This window comes from Blennius ocellaris (assembly GCF_963422515.1).
Source record: "Blennius ocellaris genome assembly, chromosome: 10".
Lineage (NCBI taxonomy): Eukaryota > Metazoa > Chordata > Actinopteri > Blenniiformes > Blenniidae > Blennius > Blennius ocellaris.
Window position 1 is genome coordinate 4,796,961 of NC_137659.1, and position 14,165 is coordinate 4,811,125.

General features: G+C 42.5%; 1 protein-coding gene across 1 annotated transcript in view; it reads left to right on the plus strand.

Annotated features, from left to right (window-relative positions):
- The window catches only part of LOC308135954 (neuropilin-1a-like), a gene marked incomplete at its 3' end in the record, with an annotated part of 83,763 nt that overhangs the window by 68,792 nt on the left and 806 nt on the right, over positions 1-14,165 (plus strand). Inside the window, exons 11-17 of the mRNA XM_080504129.1 lie at positions 1,912-2,056; positions 6,195-6,377; positions 7,535-7,579; positions 10,405-10,542; positions 12,272-12,576; positions 13,580-13,676; positions 13,750-13,794. Coding sequence (XP_080360255.1) covers positions 1,912-2,056; positions 6,195-6,377; positions 7,535-7,579; positions 10,405-10,542; positions 12,272-12,576; positions 13,580-13,676; positions 13,750-13,794 — 958 coding nt within the window. The remainder of the gene's footprint in view (positions 1-1,911; positions 2,057-6,194; positions 6,378-7,534; positions 7,580-10,404; positions 10,543-12,271; positions 12,577-13,579; positions 13,677-13,749; positions 13,795-14,165) is intronic.

A 14,165-nucleotide genomic window follows, 5' to 3' on the forward strand; every position in this document is an offset into this window, starting at 1 on the left:
TCTACATGGAAAAGTGACAGTGGTCAGTTTTCTTTATCAATAATATAAAGTGTATTAATTATTTTGCTCATTTGAAATTTAAAGCGTTTTTCCTTGCAGAACACACATGTGAGAAGAGGATGCCTTTTTGTTTGGCTATTGTTTATCTGACCTCCCAAACAAAGCTGCCAATGTATAAAAAAAATAAACAAACTTACGAATGTATGTTTTTGTAGCTGAAGAACAGATGGTCACAAAATCACGCGGCCGTGCTCCAAACAACTTTTCCTGCCACTCAACATCAGTACTGATGGGCAAGAGGAAATTCATGTCGTTGCCCTCCAGACCCCGTTTCCCCTGCTCGGCTGGCCCCGTTGGTGCGACATCCTCCTCCATGTGTTCCAGATGGCAGGGCGGAGTACGAGACTGGCCCGTTAGACTCCTGCTGATTTACTGCAGACGGAGATCTAGGAGTCCCTCCGTCACTCCTCTATGCTCTATTTCCTGTGTCTTTTTTATACAAAAAAAAAAAAAAAAAGCGAAAGCCTCTTCAAAAAGGAAGGAAGGCTTGTGGAGGTCTTTCTGCTGGCATTGGGCACAGACACACACTCTGTACTTACAGTACATGCATAAAGATGAGTCTCGGCCGATCCTGGAACACGTACAAGAACAATTTTCGAGCGTTTGTTAGATTTAAATCTTAAACAAAACCAAACTGCAGCCAGACTGCAGCCTGTAATAAATCATGCAGGATGAAACCTCAGACCGGCAGGGGGGGGTGCGCCTGGCTCTCGGTGTCCTGTCGCTCGTCTCCTGGTGTGACTGTAACCGTTTTCATCTGTCGCCGCTTCAATGTTGGAAAATATGAAAGGATGGCCTCTGGTTCTGATTTCCTGGCTTTAGCCTCTTGTTTCCTCCTTTCATTTTGTTTCGGCTCCTTATCAAACCGACTGTTGCCAGATCAGAAACTCCACACGTTGCGGTTTGTTTTATTCCTGTCAGGCGCTGGTGGAGAGTCTGTGTTCAGAATAGTGAACGTTGCAGACATTTTTAAGTATAGTGAAAACAGCAGGCAGATTTCTGGGCTCTGGTATTGATTATGTAATTTAGTTGAAGTAAATAAGAAGTTTTCTGGAAGCCTTTAGGAAACTACCTTCCTTACATCCATCATCTAGAGTGCTTTTTCCCAAATCAGGCTCTCTGGGATCTGGAATTGATGGACAGGTCTCGAATCAGTCACAGGGCAAGACAGAGACAGAGACAGAATTTAGTTTGTTTACATGACGTTTCTAAGTGAAAACGCATTGTTGTTGCATTTTTTTGGTTCCAGAAAAGTATCACATTTGCACAGCAAACATTTTGAAAATGATGTTTGTTTACATAGAAATGACAGAAATGCTGGAAACGATATTGTTTTCAACGATATCGTTTTCACACCCAAAACGTTTTGCATTTTCACTTGTAAATGGGACCTTAGAGTCACCAATTAACCTCAAGCACACCTTCTGTGTCAAGAAACCAGAGTACCTGGAGAAAAATCCTCTCATATATATGAAGATCATGCAAATCGTTGGTTCATGGTTATATTTCTGTCAATATTGTAGTTCAAATTCAACTGGTCATTGAATTGTGAACATTGTCTGATGTCCTGGTTTAACTGTTTACATGTAAGAACAAGCGTCAAATGTATTGGGTTTTAAAAATGCCAACTTTCAGAATCTTTTAATGGAGTAATGGGAGCAACGAAGGTGTGATTATTCGCTTATTTACCTTCTACTGATCTGACACTGGAGAAATCACATGAAATAAATGGAATTCTAGCATCTAATTGCAGAACCACTGCCTCTCATGCATGGGAAAGTCAAACCAAGTTGCATTCTTTGCAGCGCTACAGGGACTCACTCTGAAACTTGATTTTTGCCTTTTCTTCAGATATTCCTCGGCAATCAGAACCACGACACCCCTGAGCTGAGATTGATGGGGCCACTGCTGACTCGCTTTGTCAGGATCCTCCCCGAGAGAGCAACCACCGAGGGCGTGGGCCTGCGCCTGGAGATCCTGGGCTGCGAGCTGGATGGTGTGTGTCCTTTAGCTTCCTCATATTTATGTACCTGATGTCACATTTTAACGCCCGTTCATATAATCAACTTAAAGGGACTATATTTAAGAAATATTTTAATATTTTAACAAAACCAAACAATGACTACTCAAAATGACCGACAATCTCAAGACAATTTTAATGAAATCTTCTGGTGCAAAAAAATACATCCTCCTACTGTTTTGTAACTTTGACTGTAATCACAAAGTGAAATTCACTACATCACGATAGAGACTGGTTCAGTTTCTGGGCATCATTTCTAGTGACGTCACTCATCTCAAAAACCACAGTCAAAGGAGAAAAATAAGTGGAATTGATTTTTTTGCAATTCAGCAGACATTACACAGAACCTTTTGTAAATCGAGATCTATTTTTTTGGGGGCGGCATTTCAAAGAAGAAGAAAAATGGGAATGTCAACATGCAGGCAGCGTCTTCAGATACATTTGCATTAATGTGCAGGTGAATGCAGTCGGCCAACCAATCAGCCATTAAGTCTTAAACTGCTTACTCCTGGCGTAATGAGAGAGAGAGAGAGAGAGAGAGAGAGAGAGAGAGAGAGAGAGAGAGAGAGAGAGGCAGGCTGACGCATGCCATGGCAGGCTGCTATCTCTGCTCCTGCAGCGTGTGTGTGGGAAGGGAGGGGAAAGGAGGACTTGACCTCTCACAGGAGGTGAGGGAGGAACAGATGAAGGGAGGAAGTCAGCGCTCTACTGGAGTATCTGGTTGCCCTGTGGGGAGATTGATAAGAATCAGGCAGAGTGTGTGTGTGGTTGTGTGTGTGTGTGTGTTCAAAAAAGAAAGAGAGTAGATGTGAGTTTAGACGATGATGGAGCGAGGGCATGAGGGGCGAGAAGATTTGAAGATGAGTCGTGGAGATACAAGCTTGCGAGAAACATGAAATCACAGGAAGCCTCAGACTTGTAAACATCGTAAACAAACCCATTAGAGACGTCGAAATCTCCGTTTCTCCATTCTGTGAGGAGTGAAACATTTGATATTCTGACAGATGCAAATCAGCAAAGAAAGTGACACATTATAAATGTATCCCCTGTCTTTGTCTGGATTGCTAAGCTTTCTTTTTTCAGACAAAATGAAACCCTTAAAAAAGAACATTCTTGCATGTATTACGCAAACTGAGAAAGCTAGGAAACAACTTTCACAACACAGGAGATCGAAGCAGAAAAAAAAACACACACACATTTAGGAAATGTGTGATTCTAATTTTCAACTACAACAAGAAAAACTGTTCCGTGTTACACTTTCATTTGACTCCGTCCACCACCAACCAACCCTAAAGGAACAATATATAAACCTTTATGTAACAAAGATACTGAAAATCTCAATAATAATACAAACTCTCCTGAAATTCAATACCAAGGAAATACACTAAAATAACTGTTGTGAGGAGTGAGGGTTTCACTGTTTTTATTTAGAGTTTGCAGAGAAAACAAACAAACCAGCTGGTTGAAAGGAAAGGCAGCAGGTCCGAGCAGAACTCTACCTCACGCTGCTGTCTCCGGTCTTTCCTCAGCTTATATATAAAAGCAACAACTCCCAGTCTGGAGACGTCTGGTAATCAGAGTTTGACGCCTCGTCGACTCGTCTCATGACGGTGGTGACAGTCTGAAACCCACGTCTTCCATGTAAAATGTAAAATATTTGATCAAATCCAGCTTTCTACTAACAACAGCAATTCGAGGCGAGAGAATTAGGCCCAGTTTATACGACAAACTTTTTAAGTGAAAACATGTTGATGTAGATGTGAATCAAGTGAGAACGACACAAAATGTCGCACATTTTCTGAACTCATTGATGATATTACGGAATAACTATTCCAATAATGTCATATTAAAGTAAAATACTTTTTGCAATCTTGATGGAGAGGGACTTTTGTATCCTCAATTAATTAATACGATGACGCGCTCATCCGCTATGGCTATTTCTGATGCGGAAAAAGGTTTTAGTTGTAAAAATATTTTTTTATGCTACTTGACAACAATAATAAAATGTTACTACAATAACGGAGCAAATGTCTTTTTCCAGTTTGCAAGTTATTACCTTGTGATCTTTATTACATTAGAAAAGGGGCCAGAAGTATTACATAATTGGCCTGTTATTACACGTATTATTAGTTCATAAAGGTGAGTTTTAATGAAATAAGTACGTTGTCGCATGCAAGGAAAAGTGGGAAAAGCTTCCCTCTGAAACTTGGATTTCTTTGGCCCCTGAAGCGCTCAGTCCCAGAGGACGGCCTCTTTAAACAAAAAACAAAAAACACCACTCTCCACTAAAGTAGTACGTAGAAAGTGCAGCTGGTGGTTCAGCGGATAATCCCAGCAAAGCCCCTCACAGTTTAAAACATGCTGAAATGTTTATTTCACCCAGGTTTTTTTTTTTTCGATGTCGCATTGTAAAGTTGCTTTGATTGAGTCGTGTGTACGCGAGGTTAATAGAAAGTGAAAGGGGGGAGGGGGGGTGGAGAAGAAGAAGAAGAAGAAGAAGAAAGAGTGGAAATGAGGCACGAGGAGGAGTTGAGGGGGTCGGTTGGTATTTGAAGCCCCTCGTCTGCGTAGTCCCCGTTGAGTTTTCACTTCAAAAGGAGAGAACAAAGACGACACAGGCTGTCGCAGGAGACGTGACACAGACGGAGGCTCTTTAATCACACACACACACACACACACATATATACACACTGGTGCATGCAAACCATGTGTGGGGAAGGCATGCATATAGACACACACACACACACACACACACACACACACACACACACACACACACACACACACACACACACACATAGATTCCTGCAATCATGCTCAATTATCCAAATCACAACCCTGATGCTCACTCAGCCACTTTATTGCTTCATTAATGTACACACAGCTACATCTCTGACCTCAAGTGCCCTCAGCTGGCTCAATAAGTCCAATTCACGCTTTTCACACCGACGACTTGTTTTGTCGACAGAGTTTTTAAATGTGACGTGCGTGGCTGCGAGACCACTTCAGACGCAAATGACTCAAGATGATTGAATATCGAGCACTCAAAAGGTGTTTTTTTTCTGTTAATTACTGTTTCGTTAATGAGTGTCGACTCGCAAGCACAAAGCAGAGAGACGCGTGACAATGCTTTAATCGGAGGTGACGCTCACATCGGCGCCGCGGATCTCCCGCCCACTCAACGCGTCGCAAAGACACGACTGCTTATAAAGTTATAATGACATGCAAGCCATCTGTGATGTGTATATTTTTAACATGGTACACGTATGCCGATCCAACTTGCTTGATTTCCATACGAAGCACATCGAGCGTGTGGTGGAATTTAACGAGACGCAGGAGTTTCCGTCATTATCACTCAGGTCCTTAATGGGAAGAAAGAGAAGACTGGAAGACCTTGTGTTCATGTGAATTGGCAGCAATCCGCTCACGTGAACAAGACGGTACTTGGAGGTGCACGCCTCTGGAGACCCGGTGCTTCTACGTCTTTATGGCCCCGTTTCAAGTGAAACCTTGAAAAAAAAAAAGTTTTTTAAGTGACATCAGTGCTCGGAGTCATTGAAAATGCAACTATTTTTGAGGTGGAACTTTAAGAAAATGCTCCGTCTCCATAGAAACGGGGGGAAACACATCGCTTTCTGAATCTCTATCTCAAACCAACTTTTTTTCTTCTGTGTTTCCGAAATATCTGTGTATTGCCATTGTTAATGCTTATAGTAGATCGTTCTCTGTGCGCATGTAGTCAAGTCCTTTATTCGTCTCACAAAACAATTATATGGAGTATAGTGTGCAGTGAAATGTGTTGAAGTGAATGTTCAATCCCGAAACAACTGTTTTTATAGGCGGGAAGGATAAAAAATACAAATCTAGAACACACAATAATGAAACTAGCACACTATATGGAAAAATGCTGCATTTTACTTGAAATGTTGTCGTGTAGACGGGACCTCAGAGTCAACAAATTTACGTTTTTAGACTGTAGATGGAAACGGACTCAAACAGTGAATAATCCCAGTGTGAGGACAGACATCTCACCACTGCGCCACCATGTACAGTGAAAACTAAAGATACAATTGTGTCTCATCTCGCTCTCTCTCTCTCTTGCTCTATTCTCCAGACATCACGACGACGGCCCCTCCCACCACCCCGCTGGCCTCCACCTTTCCCATGACCACGTTCGGCGCGACCACAACAGCGCCGATCACCGTCCCCAGCACCACGCCCACTTCGGACTGCGAGGAAGGACGGGCGGACTGCCTGCCTGAAACCGAGGCGCCCGACGACTACCACGTCGTGATCGGTAAACCGCCCCGTCTTTCTCCGTATCTCAAAAAAAAAAAATAAGATAAAAGATTTACCTTGTTTTGTCTGTATCAACCGTAACGTTGTGTCTCCCTGATTTTAACACAAAGGAATCGGATCATGAAAAATTCTACTTCATCCTCCCTCCCTCCCGACTACTGTTTTGACTCTTTATTTCTCCCGTATTTTTGTTCATTATTTATTTGCTTTTCTTTAAAAAAAATACGTCTCAAAGTTTTTATTGGCTCATCCCACGTTCTCTTTCATCTCCTCTCTCGCTGTCAGACCTACTTATCCAGCATTAGATTCCCGTCCTGTTCCTGCTGACATGCGTGTTTCGCATTACAATAACTCCTACGCGCTTTATGATCCCCAGGAAAACTACCAGAGAAATGTCACACAGGCTCGTCATTACATTTGTCCCCTTGGGATTTCTGCTGTTCCGACCATCAAATTACAAACAGGGCTAACCAGGATGTCACACTTTCACAACGGACTGTAAAATTCAATAACTGACGGATATTGAAAGTCGATGTTGGAAAAAGGAGGCAAAAGAACTCTCTCATTTTATGTCTTTTATGTATTTTACCTTTTATGTCAAATCTACAGCAGGTGCAAATGTAGTTGCAATAATAATAAGGTTAGAGCTTTTCATTATTTTCTGTGGAAAGAAAGAATTGTGGGGAAATAAATAAAAAAAATATGGATCTGTCTGGATAGTTTGGACAAAAACACCCAAAAATATCTCAATCCTGACCCTGTTAAATAGGTTTTTAACTTCTATTACATTCACGTATCTATTAGGATCAATGAGCAATAAGTAATCTACTCAAGCAGGACTCCATTTTACTTTTATTTAAAGTTATATACGTCGACGAGTCAGGTTTCTGCCATTTGGAATGTATGAGATTATTTTTCTAATTGTCCAAACCAGCAAATAACAGCAAACAAGTCAAATAAAATCGCAAAGATTTGTTATAATACAGAAATGATTGGCTTTTGGTGTGTTGTAGTTAACGAGGCTAATCAGAGATTTAAACCAGGATTATAGGCTCCAGCATTGACTCCTTCAGGATGAACGACGTGTTTGCGGTGGCATGTGTAGCGGGGTGGGACTTACCGTCTCTGACCTTTGACTGTCCCATCTGTTTCCAGCAGAGGGAACCACCACTGCCAGCCCCATCATGGACTTCATACCAGGTGAGACCACAATCACGCTTAATGTCCACTTTGGTGTTTGTTTGTTTTTTTTTATAATCCTACAGCCTGAATTAAATCAGTCAGTAGTTTCTTCCTTCAGCGTTAGCAACAGCACCGGCCAGTTACAAGGAGCAATGAGAGTGAGTTCCTTTAGAGGTGTTTCATCTCGGCTCAGCGCTGATGAGACTGGACTGCCGAAAGAAACGGCTTAGCTATTAGATTAATCTGTGAAATGATTTGTTTTGGATTTTTTTTGCAATGTTTTTAATGAGAATGTAGTTTAACTGAATCACAATTGGGGAAAAAAGTACACAACGCAATGCAGTTCACTTCAAATGAGCGTCCAGATTATAGCGCATCCCCTTTCCACTAGTTGTAATTTCAGAGTACATCCAGATTATAGAGCATCTTCCTCCCACTAGTTGTAAAGTCAGATTACATACAAATTATAGAGCATCTTCCTCCCACTAATAGATGTAATTTCAGCTAGAATCCAGATTATAGAGCATCTTCCCTCCACTAATAGATGTAACTGCAGCTGTCATCCAGATTAAAGAGCATTTCTCGAGCAGAATTGGATGCAGCTGCAAGGGAAGGGGCGGTGGGTGACACAGCGGGAAAGCATTGGACACACGGCCTCATACTGCAGGCCAGCTGCAGGTTTTTGGCTCATGGAGAAACATTGTGGATGGCGAATCGTGCATGCACGTGTTTTTTTCTTCACATTTTCGCACCGTATCCTCGTTTATCTTCCCATTTGAATACGGCGAATTCAAACGGCTGGAGGTAAACAGGCAGCGGCGAATAGGTGAAGAGGTATTTAAAAAATGGCGTGACAGAGAGACAAAGAAGTGAAAGGCAGCGGGCTGCGATGAATAGGAGGAAGGCAGGCTGAGAGGGATGAAGGCGAGGGGCAGGGAGAAAGGGGCGAGCCGAGGTAAAAGGGAGGAATGGAGGGACGTGTACCGAGAGCAGCAGCGGAAGAATAAAGCCCTCCTGGGTCTCAATTAGCCGAGCTGAAGCATCGCGTGAAGACAGGAGGGAGGAGGGGAGGAGGGGAGGAGGGGAGGAGGGCCGCTACCTCCACGGTCATCCCTGCATCCCATTAGCCTCCCAGAAACAACATGTCCACTGTTCAAGACTTTGCCGCTGCATCTATTTGGATGCTGCGGCAAACCACTGCCGCCAGTATTTTTCCTTTTTTCCCTCGCATTTCTTTCATGGGGCCACATCCGCTGATGCTGGTGGCACCCGGCCCATCTCTGTGGAAGGTCCCTCCACTCTCTCTCTCTCTCTCTCTCTCTCTCTCGAAGTGCTGATCTCAAACACATGTACGCACGGGATCCTGGTTTCCATCAGCGGTGATCGAGGACGTGCCCGACCGCGCCGCGCTGCAATCACAGCTGGCTCTCACCCTGATCCATGTGCGCCGCTCTCCGCAGGCTGCACAGTTTTTTTCCCCCCCAACGGCATAAATTGCGGCGGGAACAGCCGACTAATAACGATCTTTACAGGAGTTGCAGCTCTTTTGTTCTGGCTGTCTACCAGAAGAGCTGAGTAATTTGCTGCAAATGCTTACTTGGATCACCGCAGGTCCAAGATGCAAGTCCCCCCCCCCTCACTGATCACAGCTGATCTCGCAGATGGAAAGAAAAAAAAAGTGACTTATTAGTTGGTGTGTAGGTAGGTGAAAAACAGCATTTATTAGGGTTTAATCAAACACCATCATGGTGGTATTTTTTTTTTTTTTTTACAAAGCTCAAATCTTACTGCATCAAGCAGCGGAGAGCAGTCGCCATGCAACAATTGAAAAAAGTAAATAGCAATGCAAACATCTAAGAAGGAGCCCTGTTGCATGTCGGCTGCGCTGTTGTTACTGTAAGGCCTTTATGTAATTCCCACAGTGTGTACAATCACACATTTACCAGTGAAAAATACTACTTTTCACTTGGTAAGAGTCAGTTCATACATTATAACTCCTACCGCACCCGGTTAAAATGCCAAAATGCAATCAATGCAGGGTCTTAATAGATCATACCGATGGTATGAGCTCCATTTCCATTAAAATGTGATGACTGGCGGAATCAGAAAGTTCACACGGTGACGGATTGCCAAAGAATTTGTGATTTTTAGACGTTCAACTTTCCTGTAATATCGGTGCAAAATCTGCAAGAACTTTGAGAACTTCTGCTAATCTTGTTTCTTGTCATGAGTTGCCATCGCTCAGTGAATGTATGTCAGACACAATCACAGGAAACTTTTTTTTTTTAAAAAGACAAAAGTACAGCCCTGAGAATGTGTTAATCCGATATAGGGTTAATGCAACCAAAGCGGATTTACACTCATTCGGGTTTATTAAAGGAGCGCAGTCTAATACTGGCTACTGGTGGGCTTTTGACCCAAGCTATACCTGGCTGAGGAAACCTCCCCTTCAATAATGGCAGTGCCACCCTGTGGTCATATTAACAGCCCAGCTTCCGTGATTTGGCTCCTACAAGGTGGATTGTGGCTGAAGCTGGAGTACCGGGACAAAACCCAGACAGTTGCAGGGAAAAGTTCGATGCAGAATGGTTCTGGTCTGGATTGCTGGAGGCTGACTGTGCTAACTCCCACCATGCCAGAAGATTAATGTTTGTTGTTAAGCAAAAGTAGATTTTTCCAGAGATCCAAGAGCTCAAGCTCCAGTCCAGCCATTAGAGGACCCCTCTGTCAGTGAACCCTTGAAGCGAAGGACAGTGTGATGGAGAATGAAAGCCATGCTTTGCCTCACAGTCGTCCTGCGGTGCTGATGTCTCGTTTCCTCTCCCTCTCTCGCTCTCTCGCAGCTTACTTGTGGTTTGCCTGCAACTTCGACTTCTCCTCGTACTGCGGCTGGACCAGAGAGACGGGCACCGGCGCCGAGTGGCTCATCCAGAGTAACGGCGCTCCCACCGTTCACCGAGGGCCGACCCTCGACCACACAGGTAGAAGAAGCGCGCTTTACTTTTGTGTTCAAGCCTTTTTCTTTTTTCTTTTTTTGTTTTGTAAACCTGTGGGACTCGACAGATGCTTGGGGAGAGTGCTACACGGCTCTCGTTGTTACTGTGCAGCTGTTGGAAAGTCTGTCCAAAGCGGAATTTGTTTTTTTTTTTACCAACGCTTTAAATAACGCTATACCATCCTTGCGCTCTTGGGAATTCGTATGTTTTATCGCCACAGATGAGGAAAAGCCTTGCCGTGATGTAAAAACAAAGTACAGTCAGCCACCTCGCCCTGTTCCTGCGATGAAACTCAAATTCTATTGTGCGCATAAGAAAGCTGGTTCTTTGCAGAATCGGCATGAGAAGACATGCAATATGATCCAATATCATTCTGCTTCTTATTAAATGAAGTAATAGAATATTCTTGTGTGGACACAAAAAACAAAAGATGATATTGCATCATAAAATCTGAATTAGACACAATTACACAATCATGGAAACATGAAACAAGCACTGACATCCACACAACAGAAACAGGAAGAACTCAAATTGTGTTGGAGAGTAATGATTTAAGATCTGCCACATCATGGGACACTTATTAACAGGACATTTACACATCCTGACAACTTGACACATTATGGGAGATTTACACGTCATGGGACGTTCACACTTCATTAGAAAATTGGACATTAAAGGACATTTAAACACGTTTGGTCATTTACATATCGTGACATATTTAGACATGACCATTAACTCTTTTTCTCTTTTTAATGTTTTTTACCAACCTTGTTGAACCCGGCTTTTATCTGATGTTATCTTTTATTCTTTGAAGTCGGTTTTTATGCTACTCACTTGTTGCACGTTGAGATTTTTATTTTTACAAGGTGAAGTGCAATACAAATAAAATGTATTATTATTATTGTTGTTGTATTAGTAGTTGTAGTTTTATTTTTTTATTATCATTATTTACATATCATAATACAACGTTTCTGTGTAAGATTTCCATTGTGTTCACTGTTCATGGTCTAAATGCTGCACCCATGAGACAACACAACCATTTTACTAAGTTACATTTTCAAAAGTTTGAAGTAAGAAACAAAGTACATGCTGTAACCTATTGACAGCGACAGATTGCAGCTGTACGACCCTGAACGGAGCAGAGCAGAACTTGTTGTCTGCTTTAAATAGACTTTTGAAAAGAAGCAAATGGCCTTGACTTGTTCCAAAGAATAGCAGCACCGAAAGTCATCAACAAGCTCCTGCAGCTTCGCCTCTGTTCGGGCCTGATGGATGTGACGCCTGTGTCGGTGCAGCCTGTGAATGAAGGATTTCACTTTGATTTCCTGACTTAACCAGATCGCGAGTAAAGAAATACGACACGGAGTCGTTTTGTTTTCCACAATAAGCCTTGTGAAGTCTTTGGATTGCAGAGTGTGTGAAGCATGAAGCTAAACGACGATATCATTAGATATTCACTTTATGAAGAGACAATGAAACACTTGAAGTCAGACATTGCTGAAATATACAAAGCGAATATATAATGAACCCAGGAGTGTTTTTTACAAGCCGATGGAGGTTTTTGTCAGCGGCATTAGAGCTCGTTTTGTTTTAATAATGTACATTCATCAGCATTGTTATTTACATCCTTGAAGGCAGACTTATCAGCTGCCATAGAGTCTCTTCTTCCCCCCTTCAACCCCTGCTTTTCTTGTCCTCTGCTGCCCCCTGGCAGGCGGCCCAGGGAACTTCATCTACATGCAGCCGACGGATGCAGACACGCCGAGCAAAACGGGCGAGGGCGAGGAGGCGGAGGAGGAGAGGGTGGCCCGGCTGGCCAGCCTCCCCATCACCGCCCCGGATTCGGATCTGTGCATGTCTTTCTGGTACCACATGTTCGGGGAGCACGCCGGGGCGCTGCACATCAAGCACCGCAGGGAGGCGGAGGACGGGCAGATCCTGTGGACCGTCAGCGGGCATCAGGGCAGCCGCTGGAGGGAGGGGCGGGTTTTACTGCCGCACTCCGGCCAGTCCTACCAGGTACGGAAGCCTCGGAAATGCTTTTTATCTTTCTCCTCCTCACATTTCATTTCATTTATTTATTTTTCAACAATTTCACACATGCAACCGGGGATTTTGACTTGTGCAGGAAATATGCGAATACTATGAAAGAATTCATCAAAGTGGCTTGAAAAGTTCCGTTTTTGATGACAATACAAGTTCAAATGTGACCTTTACATGTGCATAAATGTATATGACTCCATCTTTACCAAGAGAACAGCAAAAATTACTTAAACCAAAAATTGTACACGAAGATGGTTTAAATTCTTTACTCTTTAATTTTTCACGTGAATAAGTGCTTTTACTGTTACTAAAATCTCTGTACTTCTTCATAAACCTTTATAAGACGTTCATTAAAGTATTTAGAAAAAGACACTTTCAAACATTCTGATGTGTTTCACGGAATATTTTAAGACATTTTTTGTGAAATTGTTGAGTCACTCTACAAACAACTCAACTAAATGTTTCCATGTTTCACAAGTCACTGTTAAAAAATTAAATCCTGTGAATTTAATCCTGTCTTATCGTTAATCACATCTAAAATCAAACTTTAATTTCGATTATTTACTGCCAGCATGTGAATCACTGAAGAAGAAAATTAAGAAACTGTTGGAAAAGGAACAGAAAAAAGAAAAAGAAACTTGCATATTTTCACCACTTAACACACAGGCTCAAAAGCCTTCAAAGAAAAAGCCAAAACTACTGATATCTGTTTGAAATACATGGAGCCCTTATGAAAACAGTAATCTCATTGCAAGTGCCTTCAGGATTTGAAACCGGTTAATTAATATTTTTGCTGTAATTTCTACACTTTACAAGGTAATCCCTGGATTAACTCCCAACAAGCTTTGAAATAATCTTATTAAAATAGTCTATTGTATTCCTTTACCTGGCTCACATTAACTTATGTCAGGGTAGAAATGAAGTCGTGTGTTTTTCTTGCCGCGTGACGGACTGTGTGTGTGTGTGTGTTTGTCTCCAGGTGGTGGTGGAGGGCGTCGCAGACCGACGCAGCGGAGGACACATCGCCGTGGACAACATCCAGATCCTGGATGGACTCGGCGCCGACGAGTGCAAGGGTGAGTGTCCGCACGTCACCACCTTACCCCGTCTCTCTGTTGGCTTCGTCTCACCGAGGCTTTTGTTTTCCAGATCCAGAAGCTCCGACTTCTCCTCCGACCGAGATCTTCATCCTGCGTGAGTTCACAACTGTCTTCATCCACCTCGTTATAGAAACTCCCTTGCTCGTTGAAAAATGCAGAGCCCATTAGACATGAAGTAGATCAGTTATTTAATCATTAATGCTGACAGTATTAATTTAATGGAAATACATTATACTTTAAAGGTAGCTATACAGCCTACAATTAAAAAAAAACAATTGATGAATAAAATAAAGATAGGTCAAAGGTCAAAGGTCACTTTGTTGATTCCCGTAGGTAGATATTTGTGCAGCAAGAGAGGGCATCTGGCAGTATATACATTTAAAATCCAATTACAAATAAATGTCAATACTATTTTTAAATACAGTTTTTGAGAATGAATATAAATAAATAGAACAGAATATTAAA